This window comes from Seriola dumerili, unplaced genomic scaffold (genome assembly GCF_002260705.1).
Source record: "Seriola dumerili isolate Sdu_G_001 unplaced genomic scaffold, Sdu_1.0 BDQW01000273.1, whole genome shotgun sequence".
Taxonomy (NCBI): domain Eukaryota; kingdom Metazoa; phylum Chordata; class Actinopteri; order Carangiformes; family Carangidae; genus Seriola; species Seriola dumerili.
In genome coordinates, this window is record NW_019174528.1 from 646,814 (window position 1) to 671,523 (window position 24,710).

Genomic DNA, 24,710 nt, shown 5'->3' on the forward strand with positions numbered 1-24,710 from the left:
TACTGAACATTATCAATTTATTACTCAAAATAACAGTTTCTTCCCTCTAATGGTAGAAGATTAGGAGGATAAAACATGCAGTGACAAGATTCATTCAGAAAATCTATCAACACAGTCGTGTAAACAGCGATGACAGACGTCTGCTCCTCCGCTCAGACGCCATTTTAGAAGAAATGTTCCAATATGAAATACCTTTAGAAAAAGGTCTACTGACAGAAAACACCACAAAACTAAAACAGATCAATGTACAGTTCAAACAGCTCGTGGTTAAAGTCACTGGTCGACAACATTTTAACACTTGTAAAGCACCAAGCAGCATTTCTGTGAATTTAATCCTCCACTCAACAACTGCCACACAGACCGTAGTCCTTACTCTTCTGCAGGCAGCCACGAGTTTCATTTATAATATAAAAACCACCGACTCAAAGTGACTTGAAGCTGAATTCATCACAGTGAACATCATGTCTGCTTCCATCTGTCTCCGCTGCAGCTCTGTGCTTTTCCATTCAGTCGTCACCTACAGCTCAAACACCTGCGATGATTCTGTAACCGATAAGAGTCGAAGATTATCTCGATAACGTTCGACGTGATGGATCATCTCCAGCAGGTTCCCACTTGATTCTTGTGGAGAAAAACGAGCGATCCACACTTGTGATGTAGAAAGTCTATTACGTGTTGGCATGTGATAAAGACACAGAAATGCTGCTCTCGACCGGATTCCTTTTAAAATACTGGATGTTCTTTCTTTGCAAAAAACGGGTGCATAGGGTTTAAAAAACAAAGTCATCAGTAACTGTATATAAAAAAAGAGAGATTATTCCTGGCCGACTACCACTGAACACAGAAACCGCCGACTGTCACGTTCCTATCAGGAAATATCACCAAAACAATTTTATAAAAACAAGCAAAGGACCAGCGTTGTTCTTAAACAAGCTCTCTACAAATGATTCAGTGGACGTTACATTCATGTCAAAAACAAATGACCAGCTCGGGTCCATCTGACTGAACGACGGGTCAGGGGGAGGGAGGGGGGCAGACACTTTCTAGCGTCCTCCTGACTTGCGTCCGGCCCAGGACCGGGACCGAGAGCGCGAGCGAGAGCGTGATCTTGATACAGACCGGGATCTGGAGTGGGAGGGGGAGTGTGTCCGTCGTACCTCCTCCTCGGTGTAGTGGGAGGTCGAAGGCGGGTTGACGTTCTCTCTCGGAGACGCAGATCTGGAGCGCGATCTGGATCTGCCTCTGGACTCTCTCCGAGGCCTCTGTCTGTACCTGAGGACAAACAGGGAGACGGATAAAGACTGTACTGTCATACTCTTCTCACAAAGCCCTGGGTCGTCTTATATTAAAGACTATACAATATCAGATGTTCTCTCTGAAAGGAGAGAGTGCCTGTGTAACTGCAGCCTTTCACACTGTTGCATTATGGGTTGTTTGTAGCCTTAATGTTGCTTTACAGTGAGTCAAAAGACAGAGACAGAGACAGAGAGTGAGAGAGAGAGAGAGAGAGAGAGGGAGAGAGAGAGAGGGAGAGAGAGACAGAGAGACAGAGAGAGAGACAGAGAGAGAGACAGAGAGAGACAGAGAGAGAGAGACAGAGAGAGAGAGAGAGAGAGAGAGACAGAGAGAGAGAGACAGAGAGAGAGACAGAGAGAGAGACAGAGAGAGAGAGTGAGAGAGAGAGAGAGGGAGGAAAAGAGAGAGACAGAGAGAGAGAGAGAGACAGGGAGAGAGAGACAGAGAGAGAGACGGGGAGAGAGAGACAGGGAGGTCTTGTAGTTTGTGTAGGTGTACCTAATAAAGTGGCCACTGAGTGAACATGTAAAGAGAGGTGTTGTACCTGTCGTCCTCACGGCTCCGGCTCCGCCCTCTTCCATACACGCGACCACGAGATCTGAGGACAGACACCAGGAGGTTATTTTCTCCTTCAGAGAAGAATCTAAATGAAACGACTGTGAAGAAGTTTTTGTCGCCGGGAGAGAAACTCACTCTCGAGGACTCTCAGACCGTCTGCGGCGGCGATCGTAAGACGGGCTGCGTGATCTGTATCTGTCGTAGCTGCGGCTGCGAGAACGTCTGCGGCGGCCGTCTCGATCGTAGTCGTCGTATCGGGAGGATCTGCCCGGAGAATGTCGTTCCTTTGCCTTCATCTGGTTCGGTGCTGGAGAGAAGAAGCGGTGAGGAGGAAGAAGCTTTAGATCCTCACATCAGTGTGAGAGCTGCTGTTTGTTTTCATTGGTTTGTGCAGCAGTTGATTCTTTCCATCAAACAGTTTGACTGCTGCAGTTAAACATGCATCATACATCACACATGCATCAGCAGATTATATATAAACATATAGAAATAACAGTGAATCACAGACAGAACAATCAAAGTTTCAACCTGTGATTGGACGTTTCTCGCACCCTGGGAGTCGTAGTTACCTTCTCCCCCAAAAACTTTATGTGCACAGACTCGTACCTTCCACCTCTTTCTACACAAGTCAATGACTGTTCTAATGTTTTTACACATCAGTGTATATCGCTTCACTTATGGATCATCGTCTCTCTGGTGTGCAGGTTGTTTCAGGGTGAACTTGACCTTCCCTGTGTCACACTGTAAAAGACGCATTTTTACCATAACTCCAGATTCACTTACACGTACAACCCAAAGAAATAACCCCCCCCCCCCAGGTTTAAAAGCCACAGCACTGTCTTTAAATGAGGTCGTATTTCTAGGGCACTTCTTTTAAAATAGTGTCGAGTCTCCTATCTGATTTTATGATTCAAATATTTTTTAGTTTGTATTCTTTTTAAATGCTATTTAATGTTGTATTCTTAATGTATTTCTTTGCCTCTGTGAAGCACTTTGGATCGCCATGTGTCTGAATGCTGCTGGAGAAATAAACTTGCTGCCAAAAGGGAACACACAGTAAATTTTACATCTTTTTCTACCACTGACGGTCAAATTTAATTTGAATCCACAGCAAAAACACTTGAAGGCAGATGCAGTGTTTGATAAAAACACTTACTCTTTCTGTCTCCCTGGGCAAACTGGATCTCAATCTGCCGGCCGCAGACCCACTTCCTGTCCAGGCTGTGGAGAGCGTCCTCCGCATCACGCACATCCTCAAATATACTGAGTGGTTAAGGGTTTTATTTGCTCTCATTTTTGATGAAGGCCACACAAAAGTTCATAAATGTTTTACTCTCAAACAATAAAAACTATTTCCTGTCGCGTAAAAACATTAATAAATTCCAGTTTTCATGAATTCCCCCTTTAAGTGACATCATCAAACGTTTAGCTCTTAATTCTTACATTGTTCACACCCTCGTTTTATATTCATGGTAAAGGGAAGGAGGGATTCATCAAACATTTTCTTTCATTTGTGTGACCTGATTTGTAAATTGAAAATGACAAGGAATTATATATAGATTAATTACATATAGATTAATTACATATAGATTACTTCATACTGAAAGATAAATGAAAAACAATAACAACAACAACAACAAACAAACAGACGCTCAGTAGATCTTTGTAGAGATAAAAGATGAAGCAAGCTTCAGTCTGAGGGATCAGGACAATAAATATATAAACAAATCAAACACATAAATACTTTAAATAGTTTTGATCAAAATTAAAAAGTCATCGATATCACAGGGACAGCTGATTTTGGTGTCATGTCAGATTCTTGGATTTGTCTTGGGAGGATACAAAATAATTCAGACTCGTTACCTTTGCTTGACTTTGAACTTCATCTTGATCTTTACATTCTTTTATCGACTCCCAGAGAGACTCGGGTTTCCTGCTCGACTTTTAAACCTCTTTTTCTTTTCCCCATTCTTTGCCGCCATATCCAAGCTTTGTCTCCGTTCCCTTTTCCTCTTCATGCTTTACTTTCTCTTTTCAACCTTTTCCCTCCCTCTGATCCTGAAGGTCTGTGTGACTTGTCTTTACAGCTACTCTATACAGGTCTTTGTTACTCTTTGTGGCCGGTTCCACAACTGGATGCTTTTACATTTTCTGAAGCAATAACAGAGAAATATGTGTGTTAGATATTCAATCAAATTATGTGCAAGAAAAATACATTATCAAAGCATATCTTCTCTGCTGAAAGAAAGTGTAAATCACTTGTTAGAAGAGCAGAGAACACAGTGAAAACTCATTGGGAAAGGATATTGAATGTATGCAAATCCTCTTGGTTGACGTGTATAGAAGTCAAGTGGGATGTAGACATCTACTATCGGCCCATAGCGGCCAAACTCACGCCGCAAATCCTCAGGCCTGAACACCGTAAATACAATTATGACTCAACTGACCATCAAGGGCAACTCTACCTACATCATCAACCAGTAACAACAGCTGGGAGAGCAGCTGGTGAGAGAGCTAAAGGGACAGTTCACCCAGAAGCACAATAAGACCTTTTCTTTTTGTCTTACCTGGAGAACGATCCACCTGTCCACAGAGTTTCTGTGTTATTTGTTTCTGGATTTTAGTGCTGCTATCTGTTGCTAACTAGGGCTGGAAAATTTAAAAAAAATAATAATTGCGATTTTAATTTGAATGATCGATCTTTTGACTCTTTACAAATTACACAAAAAGTTTATTTTAGGTTAACATTAACATGGCCGACAGCTAGCTGTGTTAGCCGCTCTCAGGCTACGTCCATACGTTCACTCTAAAACATCACTTTTCCTACATTTCCTCCTGCCATCCACACAACTATTTTGAAAACTCTGGGGTTGCGTTTTATTTTGAAAACTCTGGGGTTGTGTTTTGTTTTTTGGAAACTTTGGGATTGTGTTTTATTTTGAAAACTCCGGGGTTGTGTTTTATTTTGAAAACCTTCAGAGGATTTACTGCAGAGGAGACAAGCTACTTCCTGTTTACAACAGCTCGCACATGCTCAGTGCAGTGAAAGGTCATGTATGTGTGTTCTCTGGTGTTAATCTGGATGGAGATCATTTTGGTTTTAAAACTCAGTAATGTGGACGTAGCCTTAGTCACTACAGTCCTTTAACTGCGATGTGAGTAGTTACAGTCTTTGAGGAGACACTGCAGTTTTCAGGACTCAGGTCCAGACTCAGGATGGTTCTCTGGCTCTGGATATTCCACAGCAGATCTAGAAATCACATCTACAACAGGGACGGACTGAAAAAACCTGAGCTCAGTTTGTGTTTGTTGAGGAGATATTATCTCTGACTACGAGACGTGAAACCGTGGAAGTCGACTGAACAGTTTGTGGATTCTACTTGACTCAGTCTGTCCCTGCTGAGGAGCTAACAGCAGCTAACAGCTGTCTGCAGATATCAGGCTGATGTGTTGTCAATAACAAACAGCGCAGATGAATCAGTGCTCGTTACTATGAATGTAGAAGAAATTTAAGCTCCCAGAATAAATTCTGAGCACAGTATTTATATGTAACTGAATCATGAAGAAATGAGAATCTGGATGTTGTGAATGGATATCCAGCCCTACTGCTAACCCTGCACAGAGAGCCTCAGGAGCTGTTTGTGTTCCAGTATTATTGTTGTTGTGAATCAGTTCTACCGTGTTTCTGGTGAACTGCCCCTTAATGAAAGGCAACACTTTTTTGTTAACATGCAATTCAATGTGAAAACCTACCAACAAGTTAAAAAACTGACAGAAGCAGGTACAGGATTGTTGCTTCATTCAGGTTTACATTAAAATCAAAAGTAAAGGCTCAACTGTTCAGCAAATAAAAATGACTCCTGTGTGAAATGTAGAGGTCACCACGATGAGGAGAAAACCTACAGGTCAACATGATTTTCCCAGAATCCATATCACACTGTACTGATCGACTTTGGGCAGCGGTTGTTCACATGTAATTAATTATACAAAAAATTAACATATTTAAAACGCACTATGACATAATGTTATTATAATCAGCTTATATGTTCTTGACCTTTTCGGCACTTTTGTTATGACACAAGGAATCACATCATTTTGTTTTATTATGTTGTAGTTTGTCCCATTTCCCTCATTTTTAACTTTATGAATTGACTATTTTACAGTTACAACATTAATTAAGAGTCACAACATACACCTTCATTTCTTCACATTTACTTCTACAGCACTCTATAAGTTAAAGTAAAGCCTCATAAATTTTCTTTATATGTTAACGTAACAGTTCATGAATATTTACGTGACCAAATAAGATTTAACGACTTTAATTTTTTCATATTTTAAAGTGTTGAACACACTTATGCGTCGATATTTTTCATGCACAAAACGAAATGAAATGGAACATCTAAATATTTCTTCCACAACTGCCCATCACACACGAACGTTTTCTTTACTGTTAACTAACGTTAACTGTAAAATAATCAGTTATCTGCAGTACAAATAGAATAAAAACAAGTAATCAAAATAAACTGAAATAACGGTTTGTAACCCAACGTTAGCCGGAGTAACGGGACACAGTCTACCAGTAAATACAACCCGGTTTTTCTGCATTTTAAACGTATTTTAGGCGCAAACTGCTTCATATACTCAGTGGAGTATTGTTTAAAGCTAACCTCAGCTCGCTCTGTTAGCTCGTTTACTAACGTGAAAACGTGCAACACAATCTCCGTGCAAACAAAGAAAGGCTCTCAGTCAAATAAAGTCCTAACAAAGACATGTTATGATCTCAACTGTTGTTTTAGTTTCAATATTTATGAGAGAAATGTGAGAGAAATGTTGTGCAAGACGGTTTAACTTCAGGCTATGTGCTAGCTGCTAGGCTAACTCAGATAGCCATGGTTAAAAGGAGTTAGTTCAAGTTAGTTATGATGCATGATCAGTGGCGGTAACCGCGTCCGGATGCGGACTCACCTGGACTCATCGGCGATGTTTCTGACGAACAAAGACGTGTTTGGAGGCCTCATGTATCTGGCCATAAAGTTTAACCCACACAGTAGGAGAAAATGTTGGCTGTGGAAAAACCAACAACGAGAAAATGTACTGGGCATGCGCACTTACAAGGCGCCTTCTGCTGGTTCTTCTTCTTTTGATTTGACTGGCGGTCCGGAAACAATCTTGGAGTTGCATTACCTCCGCCTACCGGACTGGACGCGGAACGAACGAACGAATGGATGAACAAACAAACAAACAAACAAACAAACAAACAAACAAACAAACAAACAAACAAACAAACAAACAAACAAACAAATAAATACATTGTACTCACAATAACAATAATAATAATAATAACTAAATTCGCTCTTTTAACCATGTTACCTTCAGGTACTTATTTAGGTGACTATTTTTTACCCATGCTGCAGTTGATTTCTTGCAATATTCACCAAATTTTCTCAGGTGCAATACTATATTTATATATTATTTATTAATGTGCAATATGAGACGTACCCAACTCATATCTGATTCCAGTCTGGTGTGTCCTATCCTGGGACGGATGATGACAGATGCCTCTTCCTTGTGATTCCTGTCCAGCCTTTGTCCTAAATCCACATTTGCTATTATAGCAAATTATAAAGATGTCTTACTGTGTTGTTTATGTCCCAGAATTCTTTCCAAACTTTTGGCATTTGTCTTTTTATGACTGTTTAACCTTCAGCTTCACTCCGCTCAGTCTTCATGTTTGTGATTTGAGTGATTGTTTGGCTGCTACATCAACATTGTCATTTCCTTCTTCTTCTTCATGAGCAGGAACCCAAACAAAGTAAACCATCACACTCTTATTGTGCTGTCTGTATATTAAATGTCTGTTATATGTTAGTCTGTCTTTTAATTGAATTTTATTTATTTGTATTTATTTATCTCTCTATTTATTTATCTTAAGCTGTTTTACTGGTATGGCCTTTTACTCTATATTCACTTTCTGGACTGTTTTCCTACTAACACTTTTATTTCTGGTTATTTATTTTATTTCTACTTTTATTTCTTTTTTTGTTTTACTCACTTTACATCTCTGCAGTATTTTATTTTTATTTTTTATCACTCTATTGTTATCTTTACTGGCAGTCTTTAGTGTTTCCTCAGTTCCTGTAATTATTGTCTTATTTTTATTGTTTTTATTTATGACTTGGCCATTTGTGTGTGTGTGTGTGTGTGTGTGTGGGGTGTGTGTGGGGTGTGTGTGTGGGGTGTGTGTGGGGTGTGTGTGTGGGGTGTGTGTGGGGTGTGTGTGTGGGGTGTGTGTGGGGTGTGTGTGTGGGGTGTGTGTGGGGTGTGTGTGTGGGGTGTGTGTGGGGTGTGTGTGTGGGGTGTGTGTGGGGTGTGTGTGTGGGGTGTGTGTGGGGTGTGTGTGTGGGGTGTGTGTGGGGTGTGTGTGTGGGGTGTGTGTGGGGTGTGTGTGTGGGGTGTGTGTGGGGTGTGTGTGTGGGGTGTGTGTGGGGTGTGTGTGTGGGGTGTGTGTGGGGTGTGTGTGTGGGGTGTGTGTGGGGTGTGTGTGTGGGGTGTGTGTGTGTGTGTGTGTGGGGTTGTTTTTTTTTATTACTTTTATTCTGTAAAGCACTATGTGTTACATTGCTTGTATCAGAAGGGCTGTACAATTACAGTCTGATTGATTGATTGATTGATTGATTGATTATGTATTAAAGGCCTTTTATACAGTATGTCTGTCTCCAGTAGCCGGTGGTCTTATATTTTGTCCATGCAGCAGACTGAATAAAACAAACATGTTGGTTCATTTAAATCATTCAAATTTATTCAGTTTTATTCATAATTTCCTGATGTCTGAGAAGGGCTGAGAGATCTGCTGATTAGACTCGTTTACTTCTGCTGATGAAGGTCAAAGATTCAGCAGTGATGGTCTGCAGCAGTGACGAAGCAGAGACACAAATAAACATGATTCACATTCTGACCCTGAATCCTTCGTCTTCACAGCAGCTTTTAAAAGAACCAAAGACACAAACCTCGACCATGTCGTCGCCCTGGATCTCTCGGACAGAGGTGAACTTATCGGTCTGAGCGATCAGCTTCCCGCCCTCCTCTCTGACAGTGCACTGCTCAGGAACAAAGACATGGACAGAGGACGATGAACAGAAAGCGTTGCTACTGTTGAAGCTAAAATATGTTTATTACACAAATATCCTGAAGATTTTCCAGCAAAACCAAATAATTGCAGGAGACTGAGAGGAAGAAAACGAAATCCATCCATCCATCCTCAGTCTGTCTGGATAGATCTTGCAGGTATCACTGCAAACATTTTTTGGTAATTGTTTCCTCATGAATCTGATTCTTTCAGCTTCAGTTGCACGAGGAAACACCGAGTCAAATCTCTGCACCGCTGTCACCATCATTTAAAAGATGCTCTTTAGAAACTGGCATCATCAGCTCACATGAAACTCTCCTGTCTTCACCTCTGCCTTTCTACTGTGCATGCAGCGTCTGAGTCTCGGATCACCTTGAACTTCCTGCCGTCCACAGACGTCACCTCCGACTCTTTCCCGATGCTGAACGAATAGACTTGGGTGCAGACGGGAGTCTTCATCGTGCAGGTGAAGTCTTTGCCGTTCTGCTCGATCACTATCACCGGTTTCACCTCCTTACGCATCTTCACAATCATTTCAGGTGCACCTTGAAATCATATTAATAATAATTGATGTCTGCTACAGTTCATAGACAAATAAATCCTGCAATTTATTCAATATTTACCGGCTAATTTCAGGAACTCCTCCAGGTTTTCCTCAGAATAAACCTTCCAGGTGCCGTTGAAGTCCATAACTAACCTGCTGCGTGTGTCGCCTGAGGATGTATGTTGTTCTTGTTCTTGTCAAATCCCATCACGTCCTGCTGGTTGGCAGGTCGGGGACTTCAAACTCCCTGTTATTTAGACTGGAATTCCCAATGAGAAACAGACACAGCTTCCTGTTGGTCCCTACTCAGGCCGTGGTGTCACATCTTTAAAGACCAGCTCCACACATCAATAGATCAAGTATTGTTGTTGTACAGGTGGTTTATATTTTCCCCCCTTTTCTCTCTTCCAGCTACACTATGTGTTTCATTTCTACAAATCCAACAAAACTAGAACCACCTCCTCGTGGTCGTATCCCTCCGCCACTCAGACTAGTTCCAGGTCACATCCCTGTTTATCCAGATAGAGATATCAGAGAGAATATGAAGCATTCATGTGAGAGGTTCTCATTATTACTGAAGAAGTCTTGAGTAATGTCTAAAAGGTGTTTGCTGGGGTCACACTGACCTCTGACCTTTGACCACCAAAATCTAATAATTTCGTCCTTAAGTCCAGGTGAATGTTCGTGCCATATTTGAGGAAGTTCCTTCAAGGTGTTTCTGAGACGGACTGTCGACGGCTGAATAATAAATGCAGATTCTTTCTGAACATCGACTGGGACAAACCTTTATTTCAGACAGGATTTAAAGCTTTTTCTTCATTTGACAAACATTCATGAATACGACACTTTTTTTTTCCAAGATACAAAAATACTTCAACTTGCAAACAAACACAAAACGCAAAAACATTTTAAGGCAAACGTTCGGCAGCTGAAGCTCAGGCAGAGCTGATCTCTTTAACCTCCAGTGAAACACCCTGTTTATTTAACGTCACTGTGGAAATGTTACTGAAGCTGTTGGCAGTTAAAACACTTTGGCTTGTAAGCAGTCACATCACAGACAGTCACTGTGCAGCACACTGAGGACAGAGGGCGTCTGTTAACAGGAGCCATGTTGCAGTCCCTGAGAAAACACTGAGCGGTCATGCAGCGACAGATAAACAGTGCGAAGCTTCTTCACAGATGTCGGTCCAACAATATCTGCAGCTTTGACTTTTAAGAAGCTAATTTAACATTCTTGAATTAGCAGAATGGTGTTTTCTATCCAAACAAACTGAGTCGACTTCAGTATTTTACACTTGATATTATGGCCTGTCAGTAAGGAGTTTTAAGGCATTTACCAACATTGATATTAGAGTTCAAAAATGAAACAACACACAAACAATCATTAATCAAGAAGTCATTAACGTTGGTTTAGTTTTTTAGATATTTACAGAGCAGCACTTTATAGTTAAAGAGTCTGTGTGTAGGTACAGCTGTGCTTTGAGCTACATGCTAATGTCAGGATGCTAACATGCTCACAATGACAATGTTAACGCGCTGATGCCAAGCAGGTAAAATGTGCACCGTCCTCATATTAGTTTAGGCTGTTAGCATGCTAACATTTGCTAATTAGCACAGAAGCTAAGGCTGATAGGAATGAGATTAGATATTTGGTCAGAAACCGAGGGGACAAATTGATCGTTTGACCTGAAGGGGATGCTGGGTAAAAAGTTAAAGGTGATTACGGTTCATCCTGAGGGGAACATGCATGTCTGAACCAAATTTCATGACAGTGGTTTTTCAGATATTTCACTTAAAAGCACAAATGTGAACCTCATGGTGGCACGAAAGGAAACGTCAGAGGATCACCAAAGTGAGAGAGATTCATCCTCTGGGGACCATGAATGTTTGTACAAACTTTCATGGCAGTTTGTCCAGTAAGATTTTTCAGTCTGGATCAAATTGTTGACAGACACATGAACTCAAACATATCTTAAAAACGCCTGTGACGTTGTTTGCTGTTGCCTTTCTGACATATCGTTCGGGCTCTACTTTACGGCGTAGTTATACTGTGCTTTGAGGTGGGTAAACTCCACCCGTCTGGTGCTTCAAGTTTGTTAAAAGAAGTGCTCTGTCTTTGTTGTGGGACTTGTTGCAGATCTGCATGTTGAGACAAAATGTGGCTCATTCCAGTCACATGATCCTGAAGCAGCAGACGGCCGGTGGAGCCTGCTTTGGTAGTAACTATGATAAAATCATAAGTTGTGAAAAAGACAAAATCCAAAATCCCATATCACAAGATAAAAAATAATACTGAAATATAAATATGAAGCTTTGCTACGACTTCCATCGAGTCAGATCACGAGTGATGACGAGAAAACATCCTTCACTTTCAAGTACTGTATGTTTGTGCTTCATCATGACAGGAAGGAGTCCCCCTCCCCCGCCCCCTCCTGGTTTGGACCCGGGTCACTGAGGCAGCGTGATAGCTTCAGTTGCTCCTGCTCCTCCTGATCGTCTGGAGCCTTCGCCTTCAGCTCCATGTCGCCTTCAGCTCGCGGCGTGCTGCTCTGATTGGGCCGCGGCTGAGACTCGTTCAACAGGCTGACGGCATCAGGAGGGCGGGGCTGAGGCCGAGAGTCCCGCCCCCTCGGGCTCTCACCGTCATCGTAGGTGTAAACCTGGTGTTCTGGAAAGCAGAGATAATGTTTTAATGTATTAGAGCTTTAGCGTCTACAGGCGTCTTTATTTAGTTTCTCTGGCAAGTCGTGGAAAAAGTCAAAGTGCCACAATTTTAAAATACTCAGTTACAAGTAAAGTCCTATTTTACAAATCCTAATACACAGAGCTGGAAGGAAATCTATTAAATTAAGTAAAAATCTTCCCTTAAAGGCCTTTTACATATTTGATCCATTTGGTCCAAAGTATAATAAACTCAGTTTTCCAAAGGTAATACAGTTCCTGAAAAGATCAGTGTCAAATCCACTTTTTAGTGTTTGTGAAACTCGAGCCAGAATCACTGGACAGTCCCAGAATACACGCCACTGGTTTGTTTCCTGTCTCCAACACTTCATATCTTCCCGTAACGTGTGTTTCCTGTTTTGGTGTAATAAAGACATGAATAATACGTTCCCACCCAAACTCCCGCCATCATCAGAGTTGGTGCATTTCCACTGGAGTTTACACACATCGATCAATCCTCATTGATATTGTACGGTTGATCTCTTTCCCATTTGTCCTGTATGTTTTCTAAAGTGTTTAAAGTTCTGCTTTTAAAATCCTTTTCTTCTTCAGTTATGTTCAACGTCCTGTTTTCAACCAGAAATACGTCCAGAGTGAAAACTCTGTTTTCTCATGAGCCTTGACTCACATGAGCAGATGTATGTTGATGAGAACCATTACAGACCTGGTTCGAAGCAGACTTTTCTCACTGGTGGAGTTTCCTGACGGTTTGCAGGAACCGTGAGGTAGTGACTCATCTGTGGACGGGACGTGACAGAGTGAGGAAGCACTTTAATTCAGAGCAGGTGGAGGTTGAACGATCTGGACACGAGCTGAAGCTCGTGTCCAGATCGTTCAACCATTCATGTTAGCAACAGCAGAATCAACCTATAATGTGCGGTCCATGTAGGAAACTCACCCTCCTCTCCATCTCCACCCTCTGCTTCCTGAAGCGAACCTCACTCACATTGTCCTCAAACGGGTCGATCATCAGGTCGTGTCTGCTGTAGGAGCGAAGCTGAGGAGCAGAGACATCAACACGAGCGTCAGAAAGTTCAGACACATCAGGAAATGAGTCCTGAACTCTTCCTGAACTCCTCCCTCACCCTCTGTCTGGTGTTCTGCAGGTTCACTCGCAGGATCTTCCTGATCTCTTGCTCACGGCTCTTGGAGATGCTCGGTATCGCTCGCTGTCTGACCGGACCTTTAGGCTGGATGTTCCTGCAGAGACACACATAACATATCATTAATGTCTTAATACACAGAGACAGGAAGATTACTTCTAATAAAACCAACAAATTATCTCATAATCTTCTTTTATTAAGAGCCTTTCTTTGAGCTTTTAACTGCTCTGAAGCACAAAAGGAGCCTGAATCAGTGGTTTGGCTTCTGATGAATTATTATTAATTATTTGAACACTTTTTAAAAGCAACAGAGTTCAAATTATTAAGTAATTCATAAGAAAGGAAAAGAAAAACAATCAGGTCTATAAAGATAAATATAATTTTGTGCAGCATAAATGTTTTTGGCAGCTCCTCACCTGTAAAGTTGAGATCCACTGACGCATATTAGACTTTAAGTTTGGTTCTTTATTTTAGAATAAACAGGGACTCACTGCATGGAGACGGAGGACACGATGGCGGGCAGCTTGGCGGCGCTCCCGCTCTCCACCAGCATCATGGCCTGTTTCATCTCCATCTTGTTGTAGAAGGAGATGAGCTGCGGCTCGGTGGAGCGCTCGCCGGCGATCAGCCACCTCTTCACGTAGGCCTTGTTGAAGCGGTTGAGCCTGAGCACAGAGGACATTCACCGGTCATGAAGGTGTTTCTGTTTTACAGAAGGTGCAGATGTTTACACTCTCCATCAGCCCCGCCCACCTTCATGAGGCTGCTTCAAACAAACACAAAGAGTGGGCGGGTGTTCAGTCTGACCAGGTCCAGAATTTGGATTTTGTGGTTTCTTACATTTACATCAGCAGGATTTTAATTTAGCAAAACGACTTCCTGTCACTAAACCATCACAGCTGCAGGATGAGGCTGATTTCTGCTGGATCACATTCTGTTAAAATAAATTAACAATATCTTTTCATAACAGCCTTAAATGACTATATATGATATTAGTAGGTTTCCATTTAATTTACAGCCTCTTTACACAGTTCTCAGCAGATAGAACTGGCTTTGAAATGGACACGAGGGACATTTCTCTGCTCCATTCTGGTGCTTTGTAAATGTTCAACAGATTCAGAGTGAACAGTGAACTTCTCTCTCTCTCTGTACATGTGTGTGTTAAACACTACAACCATCCTAATAACAGTGATATACAGACGCCACAGAGAGGGAATCCCTCGGTAACGGTGAGGAGGCGGAGCATCGTACTTGTCTTTCCAGTGATGGTGTCCATAGTGTCCACAGATGTCTTCAATCCCCGTGAGGAGATGATCCAGGAACTAAAGACAAAATGAGTTTTTATAGTCACAAAAAAAAAACATAATAAAAAGGAGGAAATTCCTCTTTTCATAAAAGGATCTTTCACTGGTTCTAAAACAGTTGAAAAAGCCCAAAATCACCAGATGTTTGAACTTAATTGTTTTGTAATTAAAGTCCTGTTTTATGTGTTGATGTCACCATGACATAAAAAATGTTAATGACAAAAACTTTATTACTAGACGCCAAATTAATTCACCAAGCAAACAAAAACCTTTCTTTTTAAATGTTGGTTTTTAAGGTTGACACATCACCTGTGTTTACATCGTCATGGTGACGGTAATTCACCACCACACATCTCACCTGTGTGTGAATCTCCTCGTTAATTGACCCTTTGCTCTCCTTCTTCTTCTTCACTGCCAGGAGCTCCACCAGAGGCCGGATGGTCATCCCCTGAGGACAGACACTGGAGTGAAGCAGTGCAGCAGCTTTAACACACCTGAGCTGATGAGTGCAGGTTGGTGCGGCTCCTCCCCGTCACCACCAGAGGGCAGTAAACACCATGTGTTACTTTGTATGGAAGAACAAACATGACTGAACAGGAAAAATAAATGGATGTAAAAAAATAATTATCGTTTATGGTAACTTATTTCTGTATAAAGTCATTTACATTAATCACTTCTTAAAGCTTATTTAACTAATTAGCCTGAATTAATGTTGTTTTTATGTTTGACGTCTTATCATTTTTATTATATCTCGTTTATTTTAATCCCTGTATCTTTGTTTTTATCGTTTTGTGTGAAACACTTTGTAACATTGACTTTGAGAGGCGTTATACAAAATAATTTTTCTCTTCTTATAACACTAATAATAATAATAATAATAATAATAATAATAATAATAATAATAATAATAATAATAATAATAATATGGAAACCCTTACATATTGTTCAGGTCAAATTTAACACGTTCTGACATTTGACAGCAGGAAAAATACCATAAATGTCTTTTATGACTTTTCCTAAAGTGACCCAAAATACACCAAAATGAAAATATTATAATATTTTATACTTTTGTTCAGGTGCTGTGAATGTTTGTACATTGAGGCTGTTCAGGTCAAATCTGAGCCGTATCTATTGAAGTGGATTGTAGATCCACAGATATTAGATCTGTGCGTCAGATGAAGGAACATGGAGGTTTTAGGGGATCTTGAAACTGTGAAACTGTACATGCCCTGTCTGTGTGTATTTGTTATGGGACAGTGGTGACAGAGTTCAAGGGGGACCTCGACACTGTCACCACAACTGTCTGTGTTCCCGCCACATCTGCCCAGGTTCCCCCAGAGACAGGCACCTGCTGGTCTCTGAAGGGTCATGGGGGATCTGGAAACAGTGACAGAGTCAAACAGCATAGGAGTGATCATATATGGTGCACATAAGGAACAGAGGTCACACAGAGGTCAGAGGGCGCCTCGACACAGACACCAGATCTGCACCTGCACACGGTGCAGTAGATGTTTTTCTACAAAAACCAGTGATGAAAAGCTAAAGAATTCTCTCTCCCTGCTCCGACACATTAATGAAGGATTAATCCTCCATGTGTGAATGTCAGAGAGGCTGTTTATACTTTCTATGATCTGTAGTTCAAGGTTCACTACAGACACTTATCATGAGGGAGCTCTTACTGTGGAGGCAGAAACATGAACAGTATGTGAGGGTTAATCAATTTGTCCATTTTCTTGATTTATTTTCTAAAATATTTCATCTTAAGCATCTTTATGCCAAGATTTAGATTCTATGAAACGAATGTCGTACCCCTTTTCTTCAGTATTATATGAATAAACGTGACGTACTGGAGTTCAGTTCTACTTTCTCTCACCTGCACAAACACAGTGAAGAAGATGACGGTGATGATGGCGGTGAGGAACATGTTCTTCAACTTGCTGTTGGTCAGCAGGAAGCCCAGAGAGAAGGCGATGGCACCTCGCAGGCCACCGTAGGCCACGATGAACTGGTCCTTCTTGGTCAACTTGACAATACGGAATTTATTGATGACGTAGGTGAGACCGATGACGCCTGACACACAGGAAACAACAGGGTGAAGTTAAGAAAACTTAACTTACATGAGTTTATATTTTACTAAATTTATGAAAAGACAAATATAGACAGGACAACCAGCAGTCAGGTGCCATCATCAATACTTTCACATATTGACTTCAATAAATCAGTGATATTTATTTAAAACATGTTGTCAGGCCAAGTTTCTTCGTACTGACCCAGAACTCTCGACACTAAACAGATGATGACGGTGAAAATGACAAAGGTCCAGTTCCAGGCGTGAGGACCGGCCACGGTGGAAACGCCCAGGAAGATGAAGATGAGCGTCTCGCTGACGCTGCTCCACATCTTCAGGAAGTATTTGATGGTGGTGTAGGACTTGTGGGAGATGTTGGCCTCCACGTACGGACGCATCATCACGCCGCACGCAATCAACCTGATCAGGACGGAGGGAAAGAAGGGAAGTGATAAACGTGTTAATATGGAGAGAGAAAGTTTCTGTTCATTTAAAGCTGCATCAGAAAATATTTGTATGTTAAAATAAAACACATCATAAGTGTCTGTAATGCAGAAGTGAAGCCAATTTAAAGCTGCAACTAAAACTTATTTCAATTATCAATTATTCTGCAGATTATTATCTCGATGAATCAGTTTATAGTTTGTTTTATAAAATGTTGGAAAAGTCGATGGTTACACCTTCAGTTTTATTTGACCAACAATCAAACACTGAAGGAATAAAATGTACAACAATATAAAATAAAATAAAGCAGCAAATCTTCACAACTGAGAAGTTAGAAACGTAATATTTGGTGATTAATCAATTATTAGAAAAGTTGATGATTTGACCGAAACATTTTTACCCAGATAAAGTTTCAAATTTAAACTGTCTTGTAAAACTAATTAAAAAATATCTTGCGATGCAATAATTAATAAATAATTCAATCATTTACAAATAAATAAATGCAATTTAATTTAATAAATAAATGAAATCACACTGAATTGTCATGTTTCATTATCTCCCCTCCAAAGACAGACAGTGAAACCTTTTCATGAAGTCTGAGATGAAAAGGTTTCAGATCAACTGGTTTAAACGTTCTGTCTGGTCCCGGATAAATAAAGGTTCAGAATATATATATATATATATATATATATATATGTATATATGTATATATATGTATCTATGTGCGTCTGTTTTTCATCAGTCAAACAGGATGAACCAGATTTTTCGAGGCGTCGCTGCCGACTCGGACTTACGACATGATGCCCGACAGGTGGAAGACCTCGGCAGAGAGGTACGCCATGTAGCTGTAGAGGAAAACAAACAGGGGCTCGATGACGCGGGTGTGAGAGGTGAAGCGGGAAGTGAAAGCTCCCAGGACGCCGTAGATGGCCCCCACCATGATGCCCCCCAGGGACACCACCAAGAAACAGACGACACCGAGGAGGGCGTCGCCCACGGTCACCGTCCCTGCGTGGGAAAACTCCTCGAACAGGTGATACAGGACCTGCGGGGGGGGGGGGGGGGGGGGGGGGGGGATTAGATGTGGATGATTCTTTTATTGTCTTTTAATTACCTCATCTGGTGATTAGACGGAACGTCCAAAGAACTAGAGTCCACCTCCTCGTGGGCGTGTCCTGCACTCAGACTAGTTCCAGGTCACTTCCTGTTCATCCAGAGTCATAAAATATAAAATATGAACCATTTGTGTGAAATTTTGTCAGAATTTCTGTGAAGTCTTGAGTAACGGCTAAAAAGTGTCTTGTGCGGTCACCGTGACCTTTGACCTTTAGCCACCAAAATCTAATCAGTTCATCCGCGAGTTCCTTCAAGGCGTCACTGAGAGATCGTGTCCATCAGGAAGAGACCTACGACCTCAAAACAAAATGGCCTCCTCCTGAATGTCGTTTCCTCCGAGGAATAAAAAGAATCCAGATATCGTGAAACGGCCTTTTTACTTCGACAGTTTAATTATTTTCTCATGAACTGCTGCACGTCCTTCACTGACAGAGTCTGTATTTTTATACTGATCATGGTTCAGATTTATATTCTCATTAATCTTCAGTCGTTCCTTCCTGCTCTCATGTCTGCACCAGTGATATAGATGCTATAATCACTGTCACTGTGCAGCGCTGCAGTCAAGGATCATGGATCAATAAATCAGAAACCACAGTGTTAATCGGCTCGTTCCTCTGAACAGACCCTCAACGTTTGTTTATTGCAGCTGAAATTATAATTAAAATTTATCATCATCAGAAACATCTCGATGGAACTTCTTCACATTCGGCACAAACATCCGCCTGAACTCAAGGATGAACCGATTAGATTTTGGTGGTCAAAGGTCAGAGGTCGGAGTGACCTCACAAAACACAACAAAATTTCACACAAATGGTTCATATTTTATATTTTATGACTCTGGATAAACAGGAAGTGACCTGGAACTAGTCTGAGAGGCGGAGGGATACGACCACGAGGAGATGATTGTAGTTTAATGTAAAATCTCGATCTAAAATGTAGCGGAGTTAAAGTGTAAATGAGTTAAAGTGTAAAGAAGTAGTAAAAACTCAGGTAAAGTCCAAATAAAACAAGGTCATATATAAATACAGAACTGTACTCAGTTACTTTCCGCCTTCCTTTGACTCACCACGGTGACGGCGTCGTTGAGCAGCGACTCCCCGAACACGAGGATGTGCAGCAGCTCGTTGATGTGGATCTCCTCGAACACGGCGAGGACGGCCACGGGGTCGACGGCCGAGACGATGGAGCCGAAGAGCAGGCAGGACAGCAGGTCAACGCCGCTCAGCTGGGCCCCTTCGATCTGACACACGCCGTACATCATCCCGCCCACGAAGAAGGCGTTCCACAGCGTGCCCACCACCGCGAACACCAGGATGGTGCCCATGTTCTCCATGAAGGGGCGGATGGGCAGGAAGTAGCCGGCGTCCAGGATGATAGGCGGCAGCAGGTAGAGGAAGAAGAGCTTGGAGTCCAGGATGGGGGCTTCCTCTCCGATCGCTTTGATGATGCCGCCGACGAGCAGACCGACCACGATCAGCAGACAGCTCTCTGGGACCACGTGAGACACTCGGGGGATGATGTGGAAACCTGCAGAGAGCAATTAATAATTACTTTATTATCAATTAACCTGCTGATTATTTCCTCAACTAGTCATTTTGTCTAAAAGAATGGCAGAAAAGTGTCCATTATAATAATGAATTATAATTTCTCACATCCCAAAGTGACACTTTAAAATGTCTTGTGTTATCCAAAGCCACATATATTCACTTTATCATCATATATGACAAAGAAAAGTATGAAGTCTTCACTTTGAGGAATCTGGAACCAGCAGGTGATTTACGTCGGCCAAGAGCTCCCTCATGATAAGTGTCTGTAGTGAACCTTGAACTACAGATCATAGAAAGTCTAAACAGCCTCTCTGACATTCACACATGGAGGATTAATCCTTCATTAATGTGTCGGAGCAGGGAGAGAGAATTCTTTAGGTTTTACACAACTTATTTTAGAGAAAAACATCTTCTATCACACAACATCATTTCCCTGTTTTACCTAAGACATGAAAACATAACAGCCATAATGATTTAAATGTATTTTATTGAAAGTGAAAATGACAAGAACATTCTGTAACTGCTGGGATTTATTATACAACCAGATCCAGATCAGATCCAGGTCTCAGTCCAGTCTGTCTGCTGCCAGAACCTCAGTCAGTGAAGTGGCAGCTCAGGTTCCTTTATAATCTTCTGATCTTTTATTTGAACTGAAAACTTTATCTCAGGCTCAAACTTGTTTTATAAGTCAATTTAAATCCAACAGCAGCTGGTGTTCACTGTCAGAGACACTGCAGGACACGAGACAGACTTCAGACCTTCACCTCGTACAGTCAGTCAGTCAGTCAGTCAGTCAGTCAGTCAGTCGCTTTATCTCTGTGTTGTACCTAGCAGTTGAAAAGAAATAGAGAACTGCAACAGACGTCCTCTATGCAACATTGATAACGCATGTTTGCTAACATGCTGCAAAGAAACAAAACGGACTGTCTGTCCATCCCTGTTCTCTCTCTCTCTCTGTCATCTCTCTCTCTTGTCTCTTCTCATCTCTATTGCTCTCTCTCTTGCTTCCTCCTCTCTCTCTCTCTCTGCTTTCTCATCGTCCTCTCGTTCTGTCTCCCTCTCTTCCTCTCTTCTGTCTCTCTGTCTCGCTCTCTGTCGCTCACCTCCTGCTCTCTCTCTCTGCTGCTCTCTTGCTCTCTGTCTTCTTCTCTCTCTGTCTCTTTCTTCTTTCTCTCTCTCTGTCTCTCTCTCTGCTCTCTCTCTCTTCTCTCTCTCTCTGTCTGTATTTTCTTCACTGTTTGTCTTTATCATTTAGTCCCTTTGACTTCTGGGTAAATGTGACGACATTTCTCAGTTTTCAAATTATTTTACAAACCACTTGATTAATCAAGAAGAAAATCATCATCACTCCCAGTCCTGAACAAGAATCAGTCAGCAGCCAAAGTCCCTTTAATATTAACACATCCGTCCTATAATAGAATAGTGACTTGTTCTCTGTCAGTGTGAGTCATGTGACCGAGGTCCAGGCTGCTGTAACCAACGTTTTCCACCGTGTTTCAGTCAGTGGTCCCGTGCCCCCCCCCCCACTCTGCACACTGAGATCTTTGTTATCGACCGTTGCACTCGGACAGGAAGTTGGACCGGCCCCGAGGGACGCCGGCTGGACGGACAGATAAGATGGTGGAGAGCTTCAGTGACGGAGCACAGAGAGATTCCTGCAGCTGATCAGCCCCGAGCTCAGCGTCGCCCTCTGTGTTCCAACGGTAGAATAAACTGCAGCCTGAACATCGTCCTGTGAGTTCAGCTCAGACGCTGCTCAGAGTGGGTCACAGTGAGAACACCACACTGAGCACTGCTGTGACCTCGTGGACCGACGCTGCTACTTTCTGTTTTATTTCTTTACTAATCTGCCAATTATTTTCTCTATTGATCATTTAGTCCATCAAATGTTTACAATTTGTGAGAAATTGGATTTTATATTCGCAGCTCATGGTAATGTCGTAAAGTTTCAGCCAGTTTAAAACCTTATGATACACAATTTTTATTTTCATTTTCAATTCTTTACAAATATCAGAGTGTTACATCTGAGAATATTTGACATTTTTGTTCAATAAATTACAAACTATGAAACTATCAAAATTTGACTATTTTTGACTATATTGACAAATTTTGGGCAGTTTTTACCTTTAATGGGGGGGGGGGGGGGTTTTTTAGCAAGCGTCGGTCCACGAGGTCACAGCAGTGCTCAGTGTGGTGTTCTCACTGTACCCACTCTGAGCAGCGTCTGAGCTGAACTCACAGGACGATGTTCAGGCTGCCAGTTTATCTACCGTTGGAACACAGAGGGGCGACGCTGAGCTCGGGGCTGATCAGTGCAGGAATCTCTCTGTGCTCCGTCACTGAAGCTCTCCACCATCTTATCTGTCGTCCAGCCGGCGTCCCTCGGGGCCGGTCCAACTTCCTGTCCGAGTCGCAACGGTCGATAACAAAGATCTCAGTGTGCAGAGTGGAGGGGGGGCCACGGGAACCACTGACTAAACACGGTGGAAAACGTTGGTTACAGCAGCCTGGACCTCGGTCACATGACTCACACTGACAGAGAACAAGTCACTATCTATTATCGGACGGATGTGTTAATATTAAGGGGACTTTGGCTGCTGACTGATTCTTTGTTCAGGCGACTGGGAGCTGTGTGATGATTTTCTTCTTGATTAATGTGGGTGCATGTGGTTCTAGTAAAATAATTTGAAAACTGAGAAATGTCGTCACATTATACCAGAAGTCAAAGGGACTAAATGATAAAGACCAAACAAGTGAAGAAATACAGACAGAGAGAGAGACAGAGGAGAGAGAGACAGAGAGAGAGAGAGAGAGAGAGAGACAGAGAGAGAGACAGGAGAGAGAGAGAAAGAGACAGAAGAGAGAAGAGCAGAGAGAGAGAGCACAGAGAGAGCAGAGCAGGATGAGAGAGAGACGCGAGACAGAGAAGAAGAGAGGAGAGGAAGAGAGAGGGAGAGAGAGAGAGGAGATGAGAGACAGAGAGAGAGAGAGAGAGAGAGAGACAGAGAGAGAGCAATAGAGATAGACGAGAGACAGAGAGAGAGAGAGACAGAGGAGAGAGAGAACAGGGATGGACAGACAGTCCGTTTTGTTTCTTGCAGCATGTTAGCCACAACATGTTACATTTGTCATGAGGACGTCGTAGTCTGCGTCTCTCTATTTCTTTTTCAACTGCTAGTACAACACAGAGAACTAAACCGATCTGAACTGACTGACTGGACTGATGACTGACTGACTGACTGTATCGAGGGTGAAGGTTCTGAAGTCTCTGCCTCGCGTCCTCAGTGTCTGTCTGACAGTGAACACCAAGCTGCTGTTGGATTTAAAATTGACTTATAAAACAAGTTTGAGCCTGAGATAAAGTTTTCAGTTTCAAATAAAAGATCAGGAAGATTATAAAGGAACCTGAGCTGCCCACTTCACTATGACTGAGGTTCTGGAGCAAGACAGCCTGGGACATGAAACCTGGATCTCGAAATCTGGATCTGTTGTATAATAAATCCCAGCAGTTACAGAATGTTCTTGTCATTTTCAACTTTCAATAAATACATTTAAATCATTATGGCTGTTTCATGTTTTTCATGTCTTAGGTAAACAGGGAAATGATGTTGTGTTGATAGAAGATGTTTTTCTCTAAATAGTTGTGTAAAAACTAAAAGAATTCTCTCCATCCCTGCTTTCCCGACACATTATGAAGGATTAATCCTCCATGTGTGAATGTCAAGAGAGGCTGTTTAGAACTTTCTATGATCTTGTACAGTTCAAGTCACTAACAGAACACTTCTATCATGAGGGAGCCTCTTGGCCGACGGTAAATCACATCCTGCTTGGGTTCCAGATTCCTCAAAGTGAAGACTTCATACTTTTCTTTGTCATAGTATGATGATAAAGTGATATATTGTGGCTTTGGATAACACAAGACTTATTAAAGTGTCACTTTCGGGATTTGAATTATCAATTCATTATTATACTGGATCCACTCTTTCTGCCATTCTTTTACGACAGAATGCACTAGTTGAGGAATAATTCACAGCAAGGCTTAATTGATAATAAAGTAAATTATTAATTGCCTTCTGCAGGTTTCCACATCATCCCCGCCCCGAGTGTCTCACGTGGTTCCTTACTGAGAGAGCTGTCTGCTGATCGTGGTCGGTCTGCTCGTCGGCGGCATCAATCAAAGCGATCGGAGAGGAGCCCCATCCTGGACTCCACAGCTCTTCTTCCTCTACCTGCTGGCTCCCGCGCCTATCATCCTGGACAAGCGGCTACTTCCTGCCCTACGCCGCGCCCTTCATGAGACAGGGCACCCATCCTGGTTTGCCCGGTGGTGGCTACGTGTGGAACTCGCCTTCCTTTCGTTGGGCGGGATGAATGTACGGCGTGTGGTCAGATCGATCAGGGGCCAGCTGAGCGGCGTTTTGACCTGCTGTCCGCTGCTGCTCTTCGCTCCATCGTCTCGGCCGTCGACCTCCTTGTGCGGTGGCGTCCTCGTCTTTAGTTTGAGCCGTGTTTCGAGAGATCACATCAACGAGCTGCTGCACATCCTCGTGTTCGGAGGGAGTCGGCTGCTCAAGTCGACGCGTCACCTTTGTGGTGAGTCAAAGGAAGGCGGAAAGTTAACGTCGAGTACAAGTTCTGTATTTATATATGACTTTGTTTTATTTGGACTTTACCTGAGTTTTTACTACTTCTTTACACTTTAAACATCATTTACACCTTTCAACTCCGCTATTACATTTAGAATCTGAGATTTACATTAAAAACTAAGCAATCATCTCCGTAATGGTCGTTCCTCCGCCTTCAGACTAGTCCAGGTCAACTTCCTGTTTATCCCAGTCATAAATATAGTAAATATGAATTGCCATTTGTGTCGAAAATTTGAG

At 42.1% G+C, this 24,710-nt stretch overlaps 3 protein-coding genes across 4 annotated transcripts in view; all 3 read right to left on the reverse strand.

The window, feature by feature from the left end:
* LOC111230553 (serine/arginine-rich splicing factor 10-like) lies at positions 1-6,924 on the reverse strand. 2 transcript variants are annotated; one of them, XM_022757323.1, is made up of 6 exons: positions 6,820-6,924; positions 4,162-4,266; positions 3,011-3,114; positions 1,990-2,161; positions 1,841-1,894; positions 1-1,272 (listed from the first exon to the last, which is right to left on the reverse strand). In XM_022757323.1, the coding sequence occupies exons 1-6, from the start codon at positions 6,882-6,884 to the stop codon at positions 1,044-1,046; spliced, it is 729 nt and encodes a 242-aa protein (XP_022613044.1). In that variant the 5' UTR covers positions 6,885-6,924; the 3' UTR covers positions 1-1,043. The 2 variants fall into 2 exon arrangements, with proteins under 2 accessions (XP_022613044.1, XP_022613045.1); XM_022757324.1 differs by lacking the exon at positions 4,162-4,266 and adding an exon at positions 3,718-4,005 and having other exon boundaries at positions 3,011-3,117; positions 6,820-6,896.
* Positions 6,925-8,708: 1,784 nt separating this feature from the next.
* LOC111230594 (fatty acid-binding protein, liver-like) lies at positions 8,709-9,670 on the reverse strand. Its single transcript, XM_022757381.1, has 4 exons — positions 9,604-9,670; positions 9,353-9,525; positions 8,862-8,951; positions 8,709-8,759 (listed from the first exon to the last, which is right to left on the reverse strand). Exons 1-4 carry the CDS (start codon positions 9,668-9,670, stop codon positions 8,709-8,711), a joined length of 381 nt encoding a protein of 126 aa, XP_022613102.1.
* Positions 9,671-11,342: 1,672 nt separating this feature from the next.
* The window catches only part of LOC111230510 (Na(+)/H(+) exchanger beta-like), a 22,765-nt gene continuing 9,397 nt past the window's right edge, over positions 11,343-24,710 (reverse strand). The window contains exons 2-12 of the mRNA XM_022757268.1: positions 19,347-19,807; positions 17,959-18,209; positions 16,923-17,140; positions 16,526-16,722; positions 15,011-15,100; positions 14,600-14,670; positions 13,840-14,013; positions 13,331-13,445; positions 13,144-13,242; positions 12,910-12,982; positions 11,343-12,192 (exon numbers count right to left, since the gene is read on the reverse strand). Of these exons, the coding sequence (XP_022612989.1) occupies positions 11,921-12,192; positions 12,910-12,982; positions 13,144-13,242; positions 13,331-13,445; positions 13,840-14,013; positions 14,600-14,670; positions 15,011-15,100; positions 16,526-16,722; positions 16,923-17,140; positions 17,959-18,209; positions 19,347-19,807 (2,021 nt within the window). The 3' untranslated portion in view covers positions 11,343-11,920. The remainder of the gene's footprint in view (positions 12,193-12,909; positions 12,983-13,143; positions 13,243-13,330; positions 13,446-13,839; positions 14,014-14,599; positions 14,671-15,010; positions 15,101-16,525; positions 16,723-16,922; positions 17,141-17,958; positions 18,210-19,346; positions 19,808-24,710) is intronic.